This window comes from Larus michahellis, chromosome 3, assembly GCF_964199755.1.
Source record: "Larus michahellis chromosome 3, bLarMic1.1, whole genome shotgun sequence".
Lineage (NCBI taxonomy): Eukaryota > Metazoa > Chordata > Aves > Charadriiformes > Laridae > Larus > Larus michahellis.
The window spans coordinates 15,776,593-15,797,584 of record NC_133898.1 but is presented as its reverse complement, the minus strand read 5'-3'; the positions used below and the strand labels follow the sequence as shown (position 1 = coordinate 15,797,584).

The window sequence follows — 20,992 nt, the reverse complement described above, 5'->3', positions numbered from 1 at the left end:
CCCTGGCAACCCTGGCGTGTTTCCCCAGGGCTGCCAGCCCTTTATCAGACTGCACACCTGATTTCACATAGTGCCTCAACCTCCCATCCTCAGAAGACTTGCTGAAAGCGGGGGGCGAGTTCCTGCTCACCAAACAGTGCCTCCATGCTCTGTGCTCACCCATACAGCCAGCAGAATAAAAGAAACAGTCTCTTAGAGACAGCTTGAGTTGCTAAGAGGAAGTAACGCACAGAGACTGCAGGCTTCACCAGTGTCCTTGAGATCTGGTTTGCTGGGATCCCTTTGCAAGTCAAGAAGATCTTCTTGGGTCACGGCTATTCGTCTTTGCCCAGATCATCAACAAAGCGATCCTCGAGCCAGCCACACTTGCACCCTGTTCTCACCAAAGCCATTAGGATCAACAGGGAGGGATCGTGGTAAGCAGTTCAAAGCCATGCCAGATTTTTACAGGCAGGGGAGTGGGGAGTGTCCTTCACATAAGATAACACCAAGGGATCAAAACATAAGCCAGGAGTGTGGGATATAATAGGTACAGCAGTTAACTGGCTGATTTTCCAAGAAATAGGTGCAAATTAGCAAGAAACAAGCCATGTCCATGTAAACACAAAGCAATTTTGTGTTTCTGCAGCCTGCAGAACAGCAATATTGATCTCCATCCCCTGTAACCTTTAATGAGCTCATTCTTACCAGTCTCCCTGAAGAAGGCAAATGTTGGTATTTCTACTTTTCCAGATGACAGACAGATCCAAAATGGCTCAGGTACAAAAGCTCGAAGGCACTTCATTGCCTTTGTGAGTCTGGGGTAAATGAACCGCCTGGATAAAACAAGCGGTCTGCAGCACACTGGGAATCCCAGGGCTGTTCTAACACCTTCTTCACTTGGCATCCTCCCTCTGAGGGACAAAGCCACGGAGGGGTAAGCACAGAACAAGAAGCTCCTCAAAATCTTCACGGTCACCTTTGAGAACATGGCACAGAACTGGTCATCTTCTTCAGACTGCCTTTAATCTCCTAAATCTGGCTGGCAAGGAAACAGCCCGCTAGGGCCTGCGTGCGTGTGGCTTCTGTGTGGATGCCCAGTAGAGAAATGAGGAGTTTCTTGCCTTGCTCCACTGCCCACAAACACGCTTTGCATCCTCTATCGGCCGTACCTGAGTTTGCTGGATTTCAATGAAATAAGATGATGGAGAGACAGCTTAACAAACAGTATGACTACAGATAGGCTTTTCCAAGGGAAGGGCTTTAATTCCATTCATAAAGACAGATTATTTTTTTTTCTTTCCAAGTACAGCTAACATCAGTAACATTGAAAATTTTCACGTAGTCATAAAGCGGGCAGAAGTGTGCACAGATGTTAGGGCACACACTGCTTGGATGGGCTCTTTTTCCCCTCCCACTAAAACTGGTTTTGTTTTGGTGACGATGTACATCGACTACACAAAAACATACTTTGCGTCCATCTCTCTGCGGTTACCAGAACGAAGACTCCATTAAGGGAACAACTACTTATAGCCAGGTACCCCACGGGTATACACAGTGGATTAAGAAAAGTCGTCACTTTTGTTGTGTAGCTCTCTGTGGGCCTTGATGTGAAAGGAACAGCACAGTGGATGCAATTCCTGTTTTAAACTGCACAGGCTGACCTTTGGTCAGGCAGCAGAGCAATCTGCCAACTTACTGTTCATCTGCAATAAAAGTCATGGAGAGAGAGGGAAGCTGCTAAACTGTATAAAAGGACTAGACCCCACTTCCAGAGAAACTGTTTGGGGTTTGTATTTTTTTTAATTCTTGGTTATTTCTACTTATTCTTTGCTTTCCTCTTTGCTTACACTTAGAGCCACGAAATCCCAGCCGAGATGGTTCCAAGAAGTGGAACTGGCCCACCTCTACCTTCTCCTCCCTCCAAGGTGCAAACGGATTGCTTCTACAAACCAGAGCCTGCATTTCAAACGTCACTGCTGACTTTTGTTCTGGCTTTCTTCTAGCCAGAGAGTCTGCAGCAAGAGGAGGTGGATACTGGAGCCAGCGAGGCTGGCTCTGTGGTTAGAGGTGCGCCCAAGGGGTGATCTGCAGGATCAACAACTGGCAGATAGGTTGTAAGATCTCAAAGAGCTGATTTGGCGGCTGTTGTGTCCTACTTTGCCTAGCTACAAACCCGCTTGACATCTTGTTTCTGAACACAAAACACTGCGCACTACAAGAACTTCACATTGAGCACAAGGTCAACGAAGGGAAAGGAAGGCAGTAGGGAAGGAGCAGAAGAAGAACATCTCCTCTGAGCCTTGCATTGGGATCACATTAGTTCACACACACTTCATTATTCCTAAAACATCGTTCCGGTATTGCTGTTCTGGCACGGGTAGAGCTTTGCTAAGGTTAGCATCCAGCTAGATGCACCCATATCTTATCTCCCTTCACAGATTCGAGACGTGGTTCATAACAAAGCAATCAAATCACAGAAACGCGGTGGATGATTTAAGCTTAGATGTTAATTTCCCATAAACAAAAACAGAAACAAAAAACCTGCAACTTCTTTTGGATAGGTTTCAAAATCAGAAAACCATGGGGCCCCTCTGAATTGACAAGTATCTTTTTGTTTGTGTTTTTGTTTGTTTCTTTGTTTGTCAATGAGGCTCTCCAAAGTAACAGTGGCAGGAAAACTCCCCATAAAGAATTTCAGTCTTCCAGTGGTTTCAGCATGTCCCAGTTGGCATTTCCAGGCCTTTCCCCTTGGAGCGTAGGAATCAATCCTCTTGGATTGTACTTTCAGCACACAACACAGCACTGTTGACATTTGAAGTCCTAGGAATAAAGGCATCGGTGCGTTCCAGCTCTCACGTGGCAGCCGACGTCCTCCACTGAAAGCCGTGGTGGTTCTTTGCTTGACAGACCGGGCTTTTCGCAGACGCCGAGACAGCTCCAACAGATCAGCGCCGCAGCCTGAGAAAGAACGCATGCTTGCACTCCTTGCTGTCCAAGGGATAGTATTTGTCATAAAAATCCAAAATGTATTCTTCAGTCTTAAATCCAAATTTTTGGTAGAGCAGCATAGCAGGGTTGCTTGCAGAGACGTGAAGGGTTACGTCTTTGCCCATGCAGGTCTGCCAAGGGAGGGGGGGAGTGATGGAAAAAAAAAAAAAAAAAAAAAAGAGAATCACAGCAAGAGAATGAGACAGCCTCTGGGGGAATGCGGAGGTGAAGAGATTCATCAGTTCAGGTATTCAAGTTCCTGAGGAAATGTGAGAAAATCGCAGGCCTCGACACAGAAGTTACCACACATAGCAACAGCTGAAAGGCGAAGAGGGCGCCACTCTTTCTCAGAGCCTTTGTTTCTGGTAAACATGGACTCTCTGACAATGAAAGCAGGTTCTGGATTATAATTTGTCAGTTTTCCATTGTCAATTGCTAAATAATTGTTAATTAAAAATAATCTCCGTGTACAGCACTGATCTCAAATACTTATTAACAATGGCCTGAAGAAAAGACAAAACATGCCAGAGGATCAGGCGCCGCACTCCTCCCCATCAGCAAACAGAGCTGAGCTCTCCGGGACCGCGCGAGCAGCCCCAGCGCACCTCTGGGCTGTCACGCTGGAATTCCTGTCTATCCCACCCAGCTCCTCTCCCATCCTTCAGGGCACAGCACTTGCCTCCCGAGAAGGCAGGGAATTTAGTTCAGGCAGCAAATGGCATCGCTGAAGTTACATTAAAGATCCCAGAATATTCTAACCAGCAGCTCTCTGATAAAGATGCCAATATAATATTTTTTTTCCTGCTTTCATCTAGTGTGTTAATAGCATTCTATGTATATTGAATGTATTGCAACTCTTAAATGAGAACAGTAACACCCTTCAGGAAATTTCCAAGGTAGACGATTCAAAGGGAAAGCTCTCACAGGGATTTAAGAAAAAAAAAGACAACACCCAAACAAAAACAAACAAGTAAAATAACGAGGATTCATTTCTGGGAATAGGTAGTTGGAATGAGATATTAAGAAGATGCAGTTTGGTCCTCTGGGCTCAATGCATTATAGGGTAACTTCTGACAACAAACCCATCATCGAGGCACCGTTTGCATCAACACATTTTTTGTTAGATTATGCCGTTTCCAAGAATCCATCCCCAAACTCAGCACGCTGATCCAAGAGATGGGGAATTACCCTTAATCCAAACAGTGTACTAAAGTGGCTCTTGCTACAGGGAGCAGACCCTGGTGTCAGCCCGAGCAGGCTGCAAAGCAGCACATACGATCTGGCGCTTGAGGAACAGAAGCTGACAACCACCATTTCCCCTCCTTCATGACTAAACCCCTTCCTACCACTGACAAATAATCAGCAACGGAAAAATAAATCTAACGCAAGCTGAACATACAATGGTGATCTCTCATGGCTAGCGAGCCTAACCAGTCTCAAACCTGCCTGGCTCTCCTCAAGATGATAATTTTATGCTAGTCTACCTGCAAACAGAATTAGGTTAATTGGCTGGGATACATGCTACAAAGAGCTGTGATGATTTTCCACAGGTGACTTGCCAATACATCCCAACTCTGCTGGAGAGACATGAGTCCAGCTGCTGGATCCCTGCAAACCTTGGCACATCGCTTGCGCCTGTTCTCACTAGGCATTGACATCTCATGTCAACAGACCACAGTTGAGGGCAATTTACTTAAACACTTCACCCAGAGACGCTCGGGAAACGCAAGGGATGAATTTAAAGTAGACTGGTTAGCAGCCTGTGCCAACACGTTAGAGCAGAGAGAGGTGGACACTGCAGAGAGCTGTGTAGGTAGAAGAGTTACCCTCAGGTGGCCCAGAAGAGCTACGCTCAGAGGAAACTGCTTTTCCAAGGTACAGATCACGGTTCCCAAGGCTCTGCCAGCACTCCCTGCCTCTCTTCAGCCAAATGAGTATGAGGAAAAACAGTTTCAATGGTGAGTTTTTGCTAGTGCAGCTCATCTGACTAAAACAAGTTAAGGAACGTTTCACATCACCAGCTCTGCCAACAGAGTTCAGGGAGTGGTAAAACTGTGGGCCCTGGTGAGGCACAGCTGGGCTCTGAAAATGCCATCTGTCTGCATTCTCCCTCAAAATTAAGCTGGCTTTCCTGCAATTTAATTCAAGAAAGCGAATGGAATTAAGGCTACCTGAATAACAGTATTCACTCAGAGATTTAATGAAGTTTAACTACTTTAATACCACCCGTTTAGTGAGCTCAGATTAATTTTCCCAAACGTCCCTGTGGAACAAAGCCCAGTACAAGCTAGTTTGAACAAATTTGAATGAGATTGCAAACACTTATTCTTTATCTTCAGCTCAGCTGGATTTGAACCAGCATATTAGAAGTGAAAGAGAACGATTAAGATCAGTAAGTGATTTAATGCAACAGCCCTGGTCACAGAATAAACCAGGTGTAGCCAAGAAAGCTGCAATAGATTATTTCTGAACCTCCCCTTTATTATCTCATCTTCTCCTTTAAACCCCAAATTTACGATATTACTGTCTATTGACCACTGAAGAACACAAAGTCAATCCCAAGACAGTCAAATTCTACAGCATCTCGCTAATTTTGAGGACCTGACCAGTACGGTTATTCTTCTAAATACATTTTAGTTTCTGCTTTTGAAGTGATTTCCCACCATAAATGTTCACAGGGCCTGTTGAGAATCTGTGCAGCTGTGTAAGCACAGAATGGGCAAGAGGAATCGTTCTTTATCGGAGACACAGGACTTCATTACCTGGATAAGATGGTAAATCATGAAGGTTGCAATCCCAGCTCTTCTCCACTCAGGGTGAACTAACAGAAAAGAGATGTAAGCTTCATTGTATTTCACATCTGGCACCATAAAGCCAAAGGCAATGATAACTTTCTTGTAAAGGACGACGACGCTGAAGTCTGGATATTGCAGGCATTCTGACAAATCAATTCCTACGGAAAAAGAGACAAACCGCAGCTGAAAACACTACAAACCAAGAGAAAAGCAGACTGTTCTGTGTCACACTCGCAGGGAAATTCAGAGTTTTAAGTCTTTTTAGAAACATTCCTTTTGCCTTAATTTCAAAGCTCAGAGATTGAACCAAATCTACTTCAACCAACCAACCAACCAACCAAGACCTACCAACTACTGGGTATTCGCACATGGAAAAATTAACAAAGCTGATTTCCTCCCAAATGACCCAAGGATGAAACTAAAGCTCAAAAAGCGGGTTCTCTAAGCCAGAATGATTTTAAAAATAAAAAATAATTTTAAAAAAATCACACAACCTCAGCACCCAATTAATCTTTCCTTGGCTTGTATTCTCAGCTGTATCAACGGACTCTGCTAAGAAGCCAGTTCTAAATATGCATGTGAATAAAGATACTTCTGCATGCAAATGTTTGCTAGATTGGGTCCTAGTAAGTTTGGCCCCTTTCCTAGGGCTCTTAAGGGCTACAGTAGCATTAATGGATAATGGTTGGCTTCTTCATTCCACCTGGGAATGCCAGGCCAGCACCAGGTTGGTGTATACCATTCCTATTCCAGTCAGCAAATGCTGAAGGACCTGCCTGCAGACAAGCAAAGCGGGGAGATTCAGAGTGTATCAGACAGATACACGGAGTAAACCATCCCGTTCTTCCTGCAAACCCACTCCAGGCACAGCAGATGTAAAACTGGGCTTCAGCTGTGGTAGCATTACCTCCCTAAGGTTCCTATCTCTTTTCTCCACCTGGCCTTGAGCTCCTGCTGCTTCCTCGGTTGTGCATACTCAGCTGTTTGCGTGAGCCTGACCACAGCTTTCAATGCTATCAAAACACATGCTTTTAGCATGCAAATTCTCTAATCTGGGGCGTGAAGCAGCCTCTCAGGCAGCGGTGCTTCTGTGAGTCAGAGGCTGGACAGAAACGCCTGAAGCCGGTGACTTCTGCGTGGAGTTCGTTGCCTTGCCTAATCACATTGCTGCTGCAGCCTGAGAGCATCCACACAGCATGTTAGGGCCAAGCAGTGCAGTTCACGGCACATAAGATTGGTAATTTGTGTGGACAGGCCCTAAATGAGGTGCAAGACATAGCGGAGCTGTGCCGTAAATGTTAGTTTCAGCCTTAAATTGGCAATCGCGTATATGTTTGGACTGTGGGATAACAAAATAGCAGAGTATGTTTTCCAGTAATGTTTATCACTCTTGATGAGATGCAAGACTTCATAAGGCGCCAGGCACAAATAAGCGGGTGAATTATGTTCTTGCTCGAGAGTAAGCTGGGTGGAGTAAGACGTGGGAGGAATCGATTGGCAATAGGGAGCCGTGTTAATTATCTCAAGGCTGCAAATGGCTGTGAAGTGCCTTACAGCATGTCTGTACAGGAACGCTACATTGCCCTGAGCACACTGGCGTCGATGAAATAGTGCCGTCCCCTCAGCACGCAGTTATTCCTGTAGGAAGATGCTTAGCTCAGTACGGTTTACCACTCGTCTGCTCGGGAGACGTTTCCCGTTAGGACATGAAGGCACAAGATACCGTGAGAGACAAGAAGGGGGAATCTTGCTTCACATCAGCTCATTTGCGGTAACTACCTACAAACTTGTTTCTGCTTTGTGAGAAACAAGAAGAGCTCTGCTGGGAAGGATATGGAGAGGTGGAAGAACTAAGGCTTGGTCTTACCCCACCTGGTGAAGTGTCTAAAACTTAAGAACTTGGTCAACAAGAGCATCGCTGTTAGAAGGCAACTAAGCACACCTAAGATGTGTGCTAAAATGATAGCAGCCTGCAAGCACACATGCTTCAGGTGCCTAAACTGAGGCAGAATTACAGTTTTTTCTCCGAATAACAGTGCTAGCTTAACAATGCTCTTCTCTGTTGTGAAGCTAAACCCTTCACATCCACAAAAAACTGTGCTTTATCTCCTGAAGTATCACTGCTTACCTCTCCTGCTACAACAGAACCAAAGGCGCAATAATCGTATAATCCCAGCCTCAGAAAATTTACACCATGGAAGAGATTTTTGATTCCTGTTTGGAGACCGATGGGAGTGTCAGCTTTCTGATTTAATGACGAACAGTTCACAGTTGGGTGGAACACACCCACGCTCCTTATGTTAAATAAAACAGGGTGAGTCCTGAAGAACTTAAAGAAGGTGCGACCCAACTTGGCCAGAACTTCAAATGCATTATCAGAAGAGGAGAGACTATGACAAAGGGGTTCAGCCTCTGTTAGGATTGCAAGCGTCTCTCATGAGCTCCAAAACAGCTTGTGAAAGGGAAGGTATGTCACATTATCTCCCCCCGAGTTGTACAATTTGGACAATGAGTAGCACAAAGAGCTCCGATCCTGACTGTAGCGTATGAGCACTGCTGAACTACAAACCTGGTCGAACCACTATCTGCAAATCAAAACGTAAAGCAAACAGTTACTTGGAATAAAGGTGTGTACTGTTTGTACTGCGCTTTTCTAAATTAGCCTGCCGCGTTGTTTACTGATCAGAAGCTGATCCATGCAGTAGATGAACATCACAATTATTATTTCAGAAGAACTAGAGACAACAGCGTCATAACTGCCCCCAGAAAGGGCAGCCACTGTCCTAAAGAGCCTACAGTTCTAGAAATGACACATAAAAGTCAATGCCCAAGCTTTCCTATACCTTGCAAATACTGAGGCTATAAGAAATAAAGGACACCACAGTGAATCTTGCAGTTGTGAGTGCAATTTCCAATTTCACTCCAACATATCCAGCTGCTAGGAAGAAACTTTCTTATGAAGCTAATGAGGAGTAGATCTCTGGTTTACTTCAGTCACAGATTGTGCAAAACTTTTCATTGGATGCTTAATTTTAGTAACTGACTACTCCTATTGGCATCAATAGTGTCACCCAAAACAACCTATTTCTTTAAGTACTGTGTTAATTAAGGCCTAATTGCCCAGCTCTAAATGATCTCGAAAAACAAAGACACCAAACCCACGTCTCCATTTCAACTGCATTCCTAAGACATCAGATAATGGTTTTCTAAGAACCCAGCCAGACACCAACTGAAGAAAAGTTTGGCCCAAGAATAATTTTTTTTCTGAACAAAACCCACTTCCTTCTTAGAAAACCAAGCACTGAAGGAATCTTACCAGGCCAGAAGAATTCGTGGCACATGGAGTTTATAGTGGGGATGTGATTAGGGCGAACGTAGCAGTAATCAATGGGTGCTTCTGGCTCAGCCTTCCAGTTGAGATCATTCCTGTGTGGATACGCCCGGATTTCTGCCAGCAGCCTGAGTTTTGGGGGCTTTGTCTCATAATCGCGCCTGCCAGTAACATGAAAAGCAAACACAAAAGGCGAGTAAGCAACAATAACTGCCACTGCAGCTGAATGGGTACTGCCCATAAAATATTTTCTGACATGCTCAACTCGGAACAAAAGAACAGTCTGCCATTCATGTGGGAAAACAGCACCCAGCTCAGCAAAACCACCCTTGTGTCAGAGGCCAGGAAACTTCCCAGATCCGCAGCATGCCAAGCCAGTCTCTCCTTACAGCAGGAGCAAGGAGTTCTGACCCAAGAGCAGGTGCAACGTCCACTAAATGACTACGGTGATTCCCTCTCTGCCCTGACCTCTCTTGGAGATTCCCCTTCCAACGCAGAGCCAGTTTAACTACTCAGCTAAATAATTTAAACACTGTCCTTTCAGGGTTACCACAGTACACTGGGTTGTGCTCCAGTAATGAGTGAGGAGCAGTGCCCAGGAAAGGTGTCCTCTCCATGGGCTGTTGGTTCACAAGCCAAGAGCAAATTCAACCTCTGAGCATCTGTACCTGATGTACGGTTTCAGGACACGGGATGTGTAAGGACTGACAATACTGTGGTCTGTCAGCAGGTCTTCTGAGCCTACCAGTCGATACAGAAACTTTGTTGTCTGCTGTCGATATCCCTTCATGGCAGGCAGCATTGTCTAGATGTACAAAAAAACGCAGAACATTTCAGGAAGATTAGTCAATGACTTAACACAGGGGAATCATATCAATATAGGGAGAATAAGGGCCTTTCAATCTGACAGGATGGGCTGGACCCACAGCACGATGGTCCCACCTCACAGGACTCTGCTGTGCACTCTCAGATTTAGCACCCAAACCTACGAGCCACATACATTACTCTGAAAAGCGCCGCAAGTGATCTCCCTCCTACACAGCATGAAAGAGCAACCGCCTGTTTGGGTACCTCCAGGCCTCCACCATCAGTGTTTGGGCAGGGCTGGAGTACAAATACATAGACCTTTGTGGTGCTGACACTGATAGACAGCCGTGCTGTACGAGCACGTCCCAAGAAGAAAGGGGCTTGTGAGAACATTGGTGGGGACACAGCCCCAAGTCAAAACGAGTCTTGTTCACATAATCCTTTTCACTTTGGGAGTCAGATAACCTCAAGGTTACACTGCTGTCTGCAGCAAAAGCTGTAAAATAACCAATGCCAAAAGCTCACGTAGATTTGGAAACACTCACCTGGTATCTGTCCAAGATCCTGAAATCCTGGCTAGTAGTTCTGTACGTTGCTTGCCCTACTGGGGACCTGGAAACACCTCCTTCTTTGGCTCCGTAAATCCCATCGACCAAGAGCAGCGCAGCGTTCACAACTTGGTCCAAGTCAAAGAGCGGCAGTCCTCTTTCCCTCTTGGCCTGCCTGACTATCAGTTTGCGTCTCAGTCTCCGGGCCTCTGGGGTCATGCTCATGGCGTTAGGACAGGCTTCCAGTCTCTTCAGCAGCAGCTTTTCCTCATAGATGCTAACAGAGGTATGCTTGGGAGCTCTGGGTTTAGCATCCTTCTCCAGCTGTGGCTTCCTCTTGTCTCGTCCCCTCACCTGCAGCGATGCATTTGACTCTTCAGGATCTTCACTGTCACCTTCCATCCTTTCTGTTTTTTCTTCTTCACTCTCCACCTCTTGCTTGATCTGCTCAGCTGTCTTCACTTTTTTTCTACTTGCTATCACAGTGCCAGCACCAGCTGTCCCACTGGGAGGGGGCACGTACTCTATTCCTGGGTCTATGACTCCATCTCCTTCCATCTCCTCATCATCTGTTCAAGAGATCAAAATAATCCAGGAAAAAATGTAAATATCAAACCCCCTTCCAAAAAGGGTTGTCACAGGACTTTTCTGCTAAGGAGAAATAACGCGGTTTCACCCAACACACTCCATTTTCTATATACTTCTGGACCTTCTGATTTTGGACAGGAGACACCATAAGGAGTCCCGTTTCAGGACACAGAATCAATCCTGCTTCTAAGGTGTCTTGCATTTCAGCACCCGAAAACATGGGACTCCTGAGCTGCAAGTGGTTTTGACACTTGTCTTTGACAAGTGTTACATTTTTGAAAATTCCTCAAGACTGGGGATCAAATAGTCAAGCTGGTGAGCTATATCTTCAGCTAGCATACCCTGGAGGAGTTCTGTTTAAACTGAGGGAACAGCTAGGAGACACAGAAGCACAGGATTTGTCCCTCTACAGAACCTGAGTATCCTTCCTTCCAACAAGAAGTGCTTTATTCTCGACTTCTCTGATTAAGATTGAGGTCTGGCTCCTAAAAGCATTCAGCCTGCATCACTGCTTTGCAACCTGACCGATACGTAACATTTGTTAATTGGGATGTTTGAACTTAGAGAACTACTGGAACATTACCATGAGAATTAAATTTCTCCCATTCAAGAAATGGTTGAGGCAAAATTAGAGTTGCTATCTAACAGCATAATCTGTGTTGCTTATGCTGAGTGGTGCAGCAGTTGCTAGGTGAAATCTTCTACCCATTGTTTATTCAGGATCCCTCAGAAGACCATAAGGGAGGTTCCTTCTGGCCTTAGAAGCTGGCAATACCACTATGGAAAACTAATCAAGATTTACACACAACTAAGACAAACAGAAGTTTACCAGTTACTTTCCATCTTATATTTAAAAGATCCTGCAGCTCAATGGAAGTTTCTTCTGGTTTGCTTTGTTTGTTTTTGTTTGTTTTCTTTTTATTTAACATCTTCCTTGACAACTATGTATGGCTTATTATTAAAGAAAAAACATGGCATCTCTTACCATGAAACAGAGCCTGTGGTGGCATGACATCTGGGATGAGATCTGCTTCTGAGAGAAGGCTGGGAGTAGCTGAATGCGAGGCTGGAGTGCCAGGAGCAGAGAAGTCCAGAGATGGGGAAGGAGAAGGGCTTGTCAGAGGAGTGCGATCTGAAGAGCTCAAGGAGGAGAAGTCAATCACCTCTCCTTTCTCAAGGACAATATCGGGACGACGGCCTCGACTGCTGAATTTAACGGGAGTGGAGGATGTACTCCGGTCTAGGAAGCCGGCTGCCTCCTTCTGGGCTCTCCGAATATCCTTGGCTTCCTGAGTGCGAGATCTCTTCTCCTTCAGCTCCATGGCCGATTCGACTGGATTGCGGCTTACCCGCTTCCTGAGTCCTTCCACAGTAATGATAGGATCCAGAGGTGGCTTTGAAGCTGCTAAAGAAGTAGTTTGCTTATTCTAACAGACACTGAGCTCCTGCAGTCGCTGGACACATACCATACAGTCAAAACCACACATTGACTACAAATCTTAGAAGATGCATTTTCAAAATATACAAGAAACTCACTCCTGGACATGTAGCCAATACACCACTAAAGCCTCATTTAAGCCCCAATTTTGCTCCTCTGCACAGAAGGGAATTCGCATCTAGTGTGGACAAAACATAAAAAAAAACCTTCCTAGGGTAAAGAGGAGCAGAGAAATTGTAGATTTTAGCTACGAAAAAACCTGAACAAATCTCAAAAAACCTGAACAAATCTCAAAAGCCTCTAAATCGTTTAGCACAATGCAAAAAGGCAATGAAATATAACAGGCTTCTCATACTGCAGCATATACACCACAGTCCTCTTAAATCAAGAATTATAGCAGAGAAACTAAGAAAAAAAAAATCACGTCCTGTAACTGTCCATACACACAAACACATTATTTTAAATAAACTTTTCTCATGTCTTCCTGCTCTGGCCATAGCTAGGAACCTACACACCATCAGGGAAAGAATTACCTTTTGCCTTTAGTGCAGATGCAGACAACTTCTCTCCTTCAGGTTTCATGGTTGGGGGTTTATTATGAACCAGTTTCCACCACCCCGGTTCTCCAAATTCCTGTGCCCCTGAGCGGAAAAACAAGGGGCTCCCCACTGAGAGACAGCCAGCGACTGTGCTCCACCATGTTGAAGTCTTTTTCCTACAGCAGGAGAGGGGAAACCAAGCGTTAGGTTCCCCCTGGCCAGCTGTGCTTTCATCCTGAAGCCTCCTCCCTCCACCAGGATGGAAAGGGCAAAGTGCCACTGGTACTGATGCAGAGGGACGACATACTCGCTACACCCCCATCCTCAAACAGGCTAAGATTAATTAATTTCTTCTCAAACAGAATCACTCTGAAGGGCAAGTGACAATGCACCGGTGGGCTCTGATGTACAAAGCGCTGTGTATGTATGCTCCATCAATGCCACGCAAATGCAGCTCAATTTCTCTTCCGTCACAAGCTGAGCCTACGGAGGACAGGTCTACCCTGACACTGGAACCCCCAGCTTTTAAATGCTGATATTGCTACCTTTAACAATTTGGTGATGCAAGAACAGGAACAGGATCCTACCGATAGCTGTGTTGACCTGATATTTCAGAGCAATATTCCATTACTGAAGAGGGCAAACAGGACTCTGGGTGTACAGGATGGGAGAGGCAAGGGAAAAATGATAAAGGCGTCACCACTTCACACGTAAGGAAAGACAAACTTAATTTAAATGCCTGCCTTGACTACTTTGAGATTTCATTTAGCTCCTGGAGCTGCAGGACAGGACCCCTAAGGCCGAATTCACAAAGGGACTTGGGATCTGACCACTTTGCCCTCCATAGCTGCAGCCTCATTGGCCACTGCAGAGAAGCAGACTCAGGGGTCAGAGAAATAAATCAGAGGACAAGAGAGATGCAGGAAGTAGCAAAATAACAGAGTGTGCGCGCTTGTCCCACAGACGCATCCCTGCGATACACACTGGAGAGGCAGAATCTCTGCTTGGAGATTTCTGCCATAAAACTTCTCCTGCAGCATGGGCAAGAGGATGCCAACTAGTCAACATACCAGCCAGCCACACTTACTGAACTATTTCTGTAGCACCTTTTTGGCCACTTGGAGGCAGGGAGCTGCATTTAAGCCTTTCACTCTGCAGGGCAGCGTACTCTACTGGGCATCTGAGTGCTTTTTGTTGCTCTAAGAACTGGTCACAGGGCTAACTAGAACGTCGTATGGAAGAAGTTAGAAGAAATATTTTAAAATTGCCCCTGTAGCAAATAACTGAGGTACTCCCTTGGCTAACGGAGAACCAGGTTCACGGTGTAGAGTCTAAACCCTTATTTGCACAGGATCTTGGGATTCCTTCTTGCCTTCGGATACCTCCATTGGCAAAAACTTCAGTACTCAGGCTAGGCTTGGCCAGGCAGGTATTCACTGCTGTCTGAGTGTTGCCAAGTACACACCTTGGGGTACTGACCCGTAAGTGGGGGGGATTAAACTCAGGTGCCCCAGACCAGAGTCAGGAGCATTACGGTAGGTCTGGATAAGCTGTGCTTTAATATGCCAAGGAAGTAAAGCGTGGCACACCTTGAACCGCTACACATGTGGTTCAGCTGTCCCCTGGCTTGTCCAGGCAAGTGGGGACACCACTTCTGAGGACAGTAATCACTTCATCTGAATTTAATCAGAGCAAGGTGTGCACAGTTCCCGGGGAGGGTCTCAAAAGGCAGCAGCAAACCCTGGGAGGTGATGGCTGCCTGAGCAAGGGACAATGGGCCATCGGCTCCCTTCCTGTCAGGGTCCCTGTTGACTCCAGAGGGGACAAATGCTAACATTTCTGAGAACAGAATAAGGAGGCACAGACAAGCAATGAAAGCAAAGCCAAAGAAGAAATCTGGTTAGGGAGAAAGGATCTTACAGATCTTACGACAGAGAAATCCCTGGGGAAGAAAAGCAGCTGTGAAGTCAATCAAATCTACAAGTTCGAAGGCTTGCTCAGTTCCTTTCCTGCCTCTGTAGCACATGCATCAACAGTGAGACTTGGGTTTGACAGCTTCAGTGTGCTCAGAAAAAATGTGCCATTTACCTATACAGCACACAGCTGTGAAGGCTGCCCTTTGCAAGACGGCTTCTTACTCCAACAGCTTTTTTCTTTACACACACTGAAAACCATTTCAGTGGTTTGTAATGCCTGCTATGTAAAGTTATTTTATGGAGATCCAAAACAAGCTAACAGACTAGGCACAGTTTTCCTCTGTGGAGAACTGGGTCCATCCAAGCTTTATAGCCAAATAACATAGTACTTTGCTGGACTTTTTCTTTTTTTTTTTTTTCCTTTAAAGCCCAGTGACATCAGCCCTAGCTCATTCATTGTGTCTATTTACAAATACTCAAAGGCTTTGCAGATTCATACACTACCTACAGGAAGATAAGAAATAACCCAAAATATATGCATTTACATTGGTTTGTGTGACATTCTTGCGGTTCTTTTTCCCCACTAAGAAATGCTTATTTGTTTTCAAGAGTACCCCTCATGCCTATGTTCAGGTCCTCAATATTAAATCCTCCAATATTGTCACTAATGTCACAGAGACATCACCAAATTAACCAGGATTCTTGTCCATCTGCATAACAAGTTTTAATTCCTTTGGCTCACCAACCAGACCTTCAGGGAAACACCACGTCTTTACCTGTTCCCTAATAAGAAAGTCCAGTGTTTCTCAATAAAAGCACAAATATCTTCTTTCCACCTGAAGTACCCCTGACGGCCTGTTCCTTCCAGAGACAAATTGTACATTGCCAGCATGACAACCTGGAATAGAAAGTGTTGGATACAAGTGAGTCTTTTCTGTTTCATCTGCTGAAATGCCCCCCACAGCTGCCACACACACACGCACAAGTCTTTGCTCCCTCATAAATATCTTATTTTTGCAACATCTCATAGGCAACTTCTGCAATCCATCTTCTTCCTGCTTTCATGCTGCCCATTCTTGTTTTTCTATTGTTAGATGCACATTCTCCCAGAGAACGCTCTATCCCAAGGGAATAACAAGCTGCCTAGTTATGCAGGTTTATGCTGAGATACAGGCTTTTGCAATGGTTGTATAAATGAATTATATCGCAACTGGGGTCTGAATGTAGTGTGGAGATAGGGAAAAAGTCTCTCAAAAAGAGTCTCAAGTTTAATACAATATAATCCATCTAGTGACAATGGTCCTTCTAAACACTTACTGTTACTTTTCAAGCTGAACAGGCTGTAAACTCTCTGTAAAATCACACAACAACTACTAATTTTTCTGGGTATACAAGAATTACATTTGTCTCCAGGTGACCTTCATTAAAGACAGTCCCTTTACAGCTCATTCACATGCTTCACAACCAAATTTAGTCTGACCTATTACATGCCTGAACTGAAGGGCAGGTTTGAAAAATATCACACCTCTTTGTAAGTAATTTCTAGGTGACCAACTATGATCATGTTTATCCAATTCATTTGAATACAACTAAAATCGTACAGCTGGGCTGGGACCATCTTTCAACAACACACAGCCTCGGTTGGATACTACTTGCAGCAGAGACTTATTCTTCACCGTCAGAGAAGTTTGAAATGTATTTTTCTTAGGGAGATGGGTCTCCTCACAGCAGGACATAGCTTTCTGGAATGCATTGCTGAAGATGCCAAAATGAGAAAATACAGACAGCTTTAGTGTCCCCTGTACCCTATTTCTGCTTTGCAACCCCTCTTAGATTGATAACTATCTATCTAGGATTTTGTGCTTTTTAAGCCAGGTGGGACAGTGTCTCAGGACTTCAAAACCAATTCTCTTTTCAACTGGTTAAAGATAAGGATCTGTTGAGGCCACATACTCTGAAAAAAATCCAGAAATCACTGTCCCTATTTTTCCTACATCAAGGTAAGTTTGACCACTTCCTTAAATTCGACTTAGCCAGAAGCAGCAGCGGCTGCTGGAAGCCTAAGGAAATAGCTTCTTCACTCATTAACTTTCTCCCTCACCCGTTTTGATTTTGCCTGTCCCTTCCCCGTGCCACTCTGAAGAGAGCTGGGTGTAATGCTAGCAGCCTTTGCTCTCCAGATCTGTAACTCGCTGAAACTCTGCCAGCCTGCTGTGCCAACATTGCCTCCTGCGCAGCCCTGCACTGGCCACCATGAGAAAGCACTGTAGGAGTTAAAACCGATGTTTTAATTGATCTATTATGAGACATCACACCACTACTGTCCCAAAGGATGCAAAATAGATGTCTTGCACATACTGCCCGATGCTCAGCATGTGGAAACACTTAATGCTGAGCAGCAGCCACTGCTTAATCAAATTCATTTTACGCAAAGACAGCCAGCACTGCCTGCCCGCCCCTCCAGCACCCTGCTTAGAGAAGATGGTGTGCATCAGTTCACCCACATGGTGGTTGCTGTATAATGCAAATTATTGTGATTGCTCAGGTGTGCAAGTGACTGAAATAGCAAATTCCAGCAAGGACTATTGCTAGTGGGTAAGCAGCCAGATTGGAGCTTTGCGTTCAGGGACTGGCAAGCTTTCTGTTTGTATGTTGCCACCTCGCTAGCTTTACATTTGCTCATATACACAAAAACCTGTTCATACCTAGCAGTCAAATTGCATTCAATTTGCTTTTCCAAACCTGCCTGAAGCTACGAATTCATGAGCAACATTAAGGGGAAGAAGAAAAAAAAAAAAAAGAAAAAAGAATGTGGTTTGCATGATTATCTTTCAATTCACCTGCCAAATGCCCAACTTCTAATATGCAGGCAATCCTTAGCTAATTAATTTCTGAAGTTCATGCATATGTTTCTTTGTTACCGATACCTGATTCTCCATTTTTAGGTAGCACATACACAACAAACAACAATTTTAGAAAGTCCTGTGGTTATTCCGCTGGCACAAACATTTTACTTACTTGCTGCCACGTTAATCTCAGCCGTTCAAATTGCTCCTTCCCATCTTCTGAGCAATCACAGCAAGTAAATCTGAAAAAGTTGTCTCCTTTGAGGTAGCTGAGCTGTTCTCTCAGTTGACCTAAAATGAATGGGCAAAAATCAATTTCTTGGTCCTTTTATAGGGAAAAAATGCTGCAAAGGAGATTTGGATTCCCTACAACATCAGGCAGAAAAGTACTTTTTGCTTTTTCCCCAGAGTCTAGAGACCCAGTCAGTTCCCAGGAAGCATCAGAACTCGCTGCGATGGAAGGTGCAGATTCATTTCACAGTTGCAGCAGCCAGTGACCAACTGAAAAGCACAGGCACAAAAAAGGAGCATTCTACTTAACATCTGAATGCAGGTACAAAACCAAGGATTTCCTTGTTTCCACTGCATTTCTCATTCCTTCTTGCTTCCCCGGGATAACCTATACACTTCAATAAAAAACTGTTTTTCCACTCTGCTTAAAAAAAAAAAAAAAAGCTGACCTATTTAAAAAAAAAGTGTGCTACTGCAAAAGCTATCAGAACATAAAAACTTTCTCTTCCACATCATCTTTCCACTCACTGCTACATGTCTTTACAGCTCTCTCTTTCCCTGTCCAGAAATTGTTACTAAAGTAAGGCTGCCAGTCCTTGTTTACAGCAGCCTCTAGGATGCACTGCAGCAGACACGGCGTGAAGCTTTAAGGTATTTATTTCTCCTGTCAGGGGAAGATCTTCTTTCCTTTAGACCACGAGCCAAAAGAACAGCCCAACATTACCAGGAAACACTTTTTCTTTACTGCAGTTGATGCATTAGATCCCAAATCAGCAAAGCACTTCAGCATGGGCTTTGCTGCGTAAAGCCAACCCTGCATTAAAGTTTGTCTGAACAAAAGCGATCTGCTGGGATAGAGCCACCTGTAAAAGCCCACACAGTCAAAGTTACGGGCTCTAATTCTGTGTTTCTGGAGCAGAGAAAAAAAAAAAATCCAAACAAAACAAACCATCATATGAATCAGGACTTCTAAACTCACCAGGGGTTAATTTAGACAAATATGAAAAATTAAAAAATAAAATCACAGGACAGGAAAACAGTTAAGACAACAGCATTTCTGAAAAGTTCCAGACGAAAGGTCTTTCTCTAAAAGAACGACATCTCTTTTACTGTATAATGGCACCAGATCAAGCATTTGTAATACATGAATGCTCTGCTTCCACAGTGAACTGCAGAATCTAGCTATTAAAGTTGCACCTACGTCTGATGGGGGAAAAAAACCCCACACTTAGTAGATTAATAGAATTTTTACATAGCAATTCAATGTAAAAAGTGATAATTTGTCTGAGCGTGTTGGTGATTTTCACAAGTGACAACTGATATCCATATAACTGAACAATAAGCAAAGAGAATAGCATTCCCCTTTTCCAGCTCGTTTACTTTGCACATTTGTATCTAGTTACTGTTGCTCTGCTATTGGCTTTTTCTGCTCTTTGGATTTGTTCCACAGCAACGACAGAGGGGAACATCTTTGTAAAATAAAACAAATTGAGTGTTAAATCAAGTGCTCTAAGATGAAATATCTCATGCTACCTTTAGCTCTCTGCTTTTTTTTTATTAATACATTTCAAGTTAATATGTCTTTTTAACTGCACACTACTTTAACAGTATGATGTTGGTTCCATTACATTAACATCAAAACACTCACTAACACAGCTTGAAATTTCTTTGTAACTTTTGGCAAATTCTAAGATGGCAAAAGGGCAGCTCTGACATACCTGCAAGGCAGGTGCCACCTGAAGAGTTCATTATTTCTAGCCACCAAAAAAAAAAAAGCCACCAAACACACAACTCAAACAAAAAAACCTCAAAAGAACAACAAAAAATCCAAACAAACAAAACACAAAAAAACCCAAACCATAAAACAACCAGTGCTTAGCAATATCTAGCTTTCGGCTCTAATAACGGAATAATCCAGAATTTCAAAAGTATAGTCTGTCGTGTTGCCAACAGCATGTATCTTATGTCAAGCAGCAGAGGGATCAAGTTCTGCAGCTTGCTCTGAACACCTCCCAAAGCTAGCTGCTACAGGCTGGACACGCTTCTGTGAAAGCTAAATTAAATTCACATTATCAGGAAACCATTAAAATTGAGATTTAACCATATGCTCCACAGATGTGACAAACTGACCAGGAAAAAAAAAAATACAGAAAAAGTAATGCTATCCCAAAGCCCTTTTCCTCCACAGGAAAAGCTTTACAGCAAGGGTCGTAATCTTTATCTGAGTGAGCAGAGAGGCCAAGTTGCTTGGGCAAAGTCCCCTAAACGCAACAGCAGCAAGACTTGGGAGGGTGTGCTTTTTCTGAAGTCATACCCTTGTTCATTACTAGTTAAAGAAGACAGTCCCATGTCTTTACAGGGAATGCCAGCTTCAGACACCCATACAGTTCATGGATTGAAGTGCATAACGCACACGGCTGGCATGAGGCTGAGGCTGCTAGGCTCCAGGCTGTGCTGAGAGCCTTTCTCCTCCAACACAGAAGGCAATACAGCAAAACAAGGGCTGCCGCATAAAACAGGCATGCAGGACAGCGTAACCACTTTGCAAACAACAACTCCAGCCAGGCAAGCGAGACACAAGGCAACAGGCAGGCTTACTTGCTGGAATCCACTTCTGGCACTTCTCGCAGTAATAGGACATCTCCTCCATCCAGGATGCGTCACCTTCATCACTGTTCAGAGAGTCCCCACTCTGGTCATGAGATAAATCCACCGAAGCCTGGTCCTCAGACTCTACAATCAGGAGGGTCTCCCCCTCCACCTCACCCTCCTCCAAGCCCTCTGAGGTGGAGGTCCTGGTGGCTTCATCATCATGGCGGCTTAGCAGCCCACTCATGTGAACGTTGTTAGCCATCCTAGATGGTGTTTGCATAACAAGGAGCTCCTCCCCACATTGACAAGTCCATCCAGGCTGTATGTGCTGGCCAAGCCTCCACAAAGTACCGATGGATGACAGAGAAAATGTTTTGTGTCCACCCTACAG

At 44.5% G+C, this 20,992-nt stretch overlaps 1 protein-coding gene across 2 annotated transcripts; it reads right to left on the bottom strand.

Annotated features, from left to right (window-relative positions):
* Positions 1 to 1,221: 1,221 nt before the first annotated feature.
* KAT14 (lysine acetyltransferase 14) lies at positions 1,222 to 20,987 on the bottom strand. 2 transcript variants are annotated; one of them, XM_074578827.1, is made up of 10 exons: positions 20,608 to 20,987; positions 17,951 to 18,069; positions 15,709 to 15,830; positions 13,011 to 13,192; positions 12,025 to 12,444; positions 10,449 to 11,020; positions 9,765 to 9,901; positions 9,082 to 9,257; positions 5,733 to 5,923; positions 1,222 to 3,101 (listed from the first exon to the last, which is right to left on the bottom strand). In XM_074578827.1, exons 1-10 carry the CDS (start codon positions 20,879 to 20,881, stop codon positions 2,928 to 2,930), a joined length of 2,367 nt encoding a protein of 788 aa, XP_074434928.1. In that variant the 5' UTR covers positions 20,882 to 20,987; the 3' UTR covers positions 1,222 to 2,927. The 2 variants fall into 2 exon arrangements, with proteins under 2 accessions (XP_074434928.1, XP_074434929.1); XM_074578828.1 differs by having other exon boundaries at positions 12,025 to 12,441.
* Between the last annotated feature and the right edge of the window lie 5 nt (positions 20,988 to 20,992).

What these genes read in the sequence shown, in the direction of transcription:
- KAT14 (XM_074578827.1), bottom strand. Translation starts at nt 20,881, where the DNA reads ATGCAAACACCATCTAGGATGGCTAACAACGTTCACATGAGTGGGCTG. An exon ending in TGAGATTAACGTGGCAGCAA is followed by an intron (nt 15,831 to 17,950) that starts GTAAGTAAAATG and finishes TTTCTATTCCAG; the next exon opens with GTTGTCATGCTGGCAATGTA. An exon ending in TGATTTACCATCTTATCCAG is followed by an intron (nt 3,102 to 5,732) that starts GTAATGAAGTCC and finishes CTCCCTTGGCAG; the next exon opens with ACCTGCATGGGCAAAGACGT.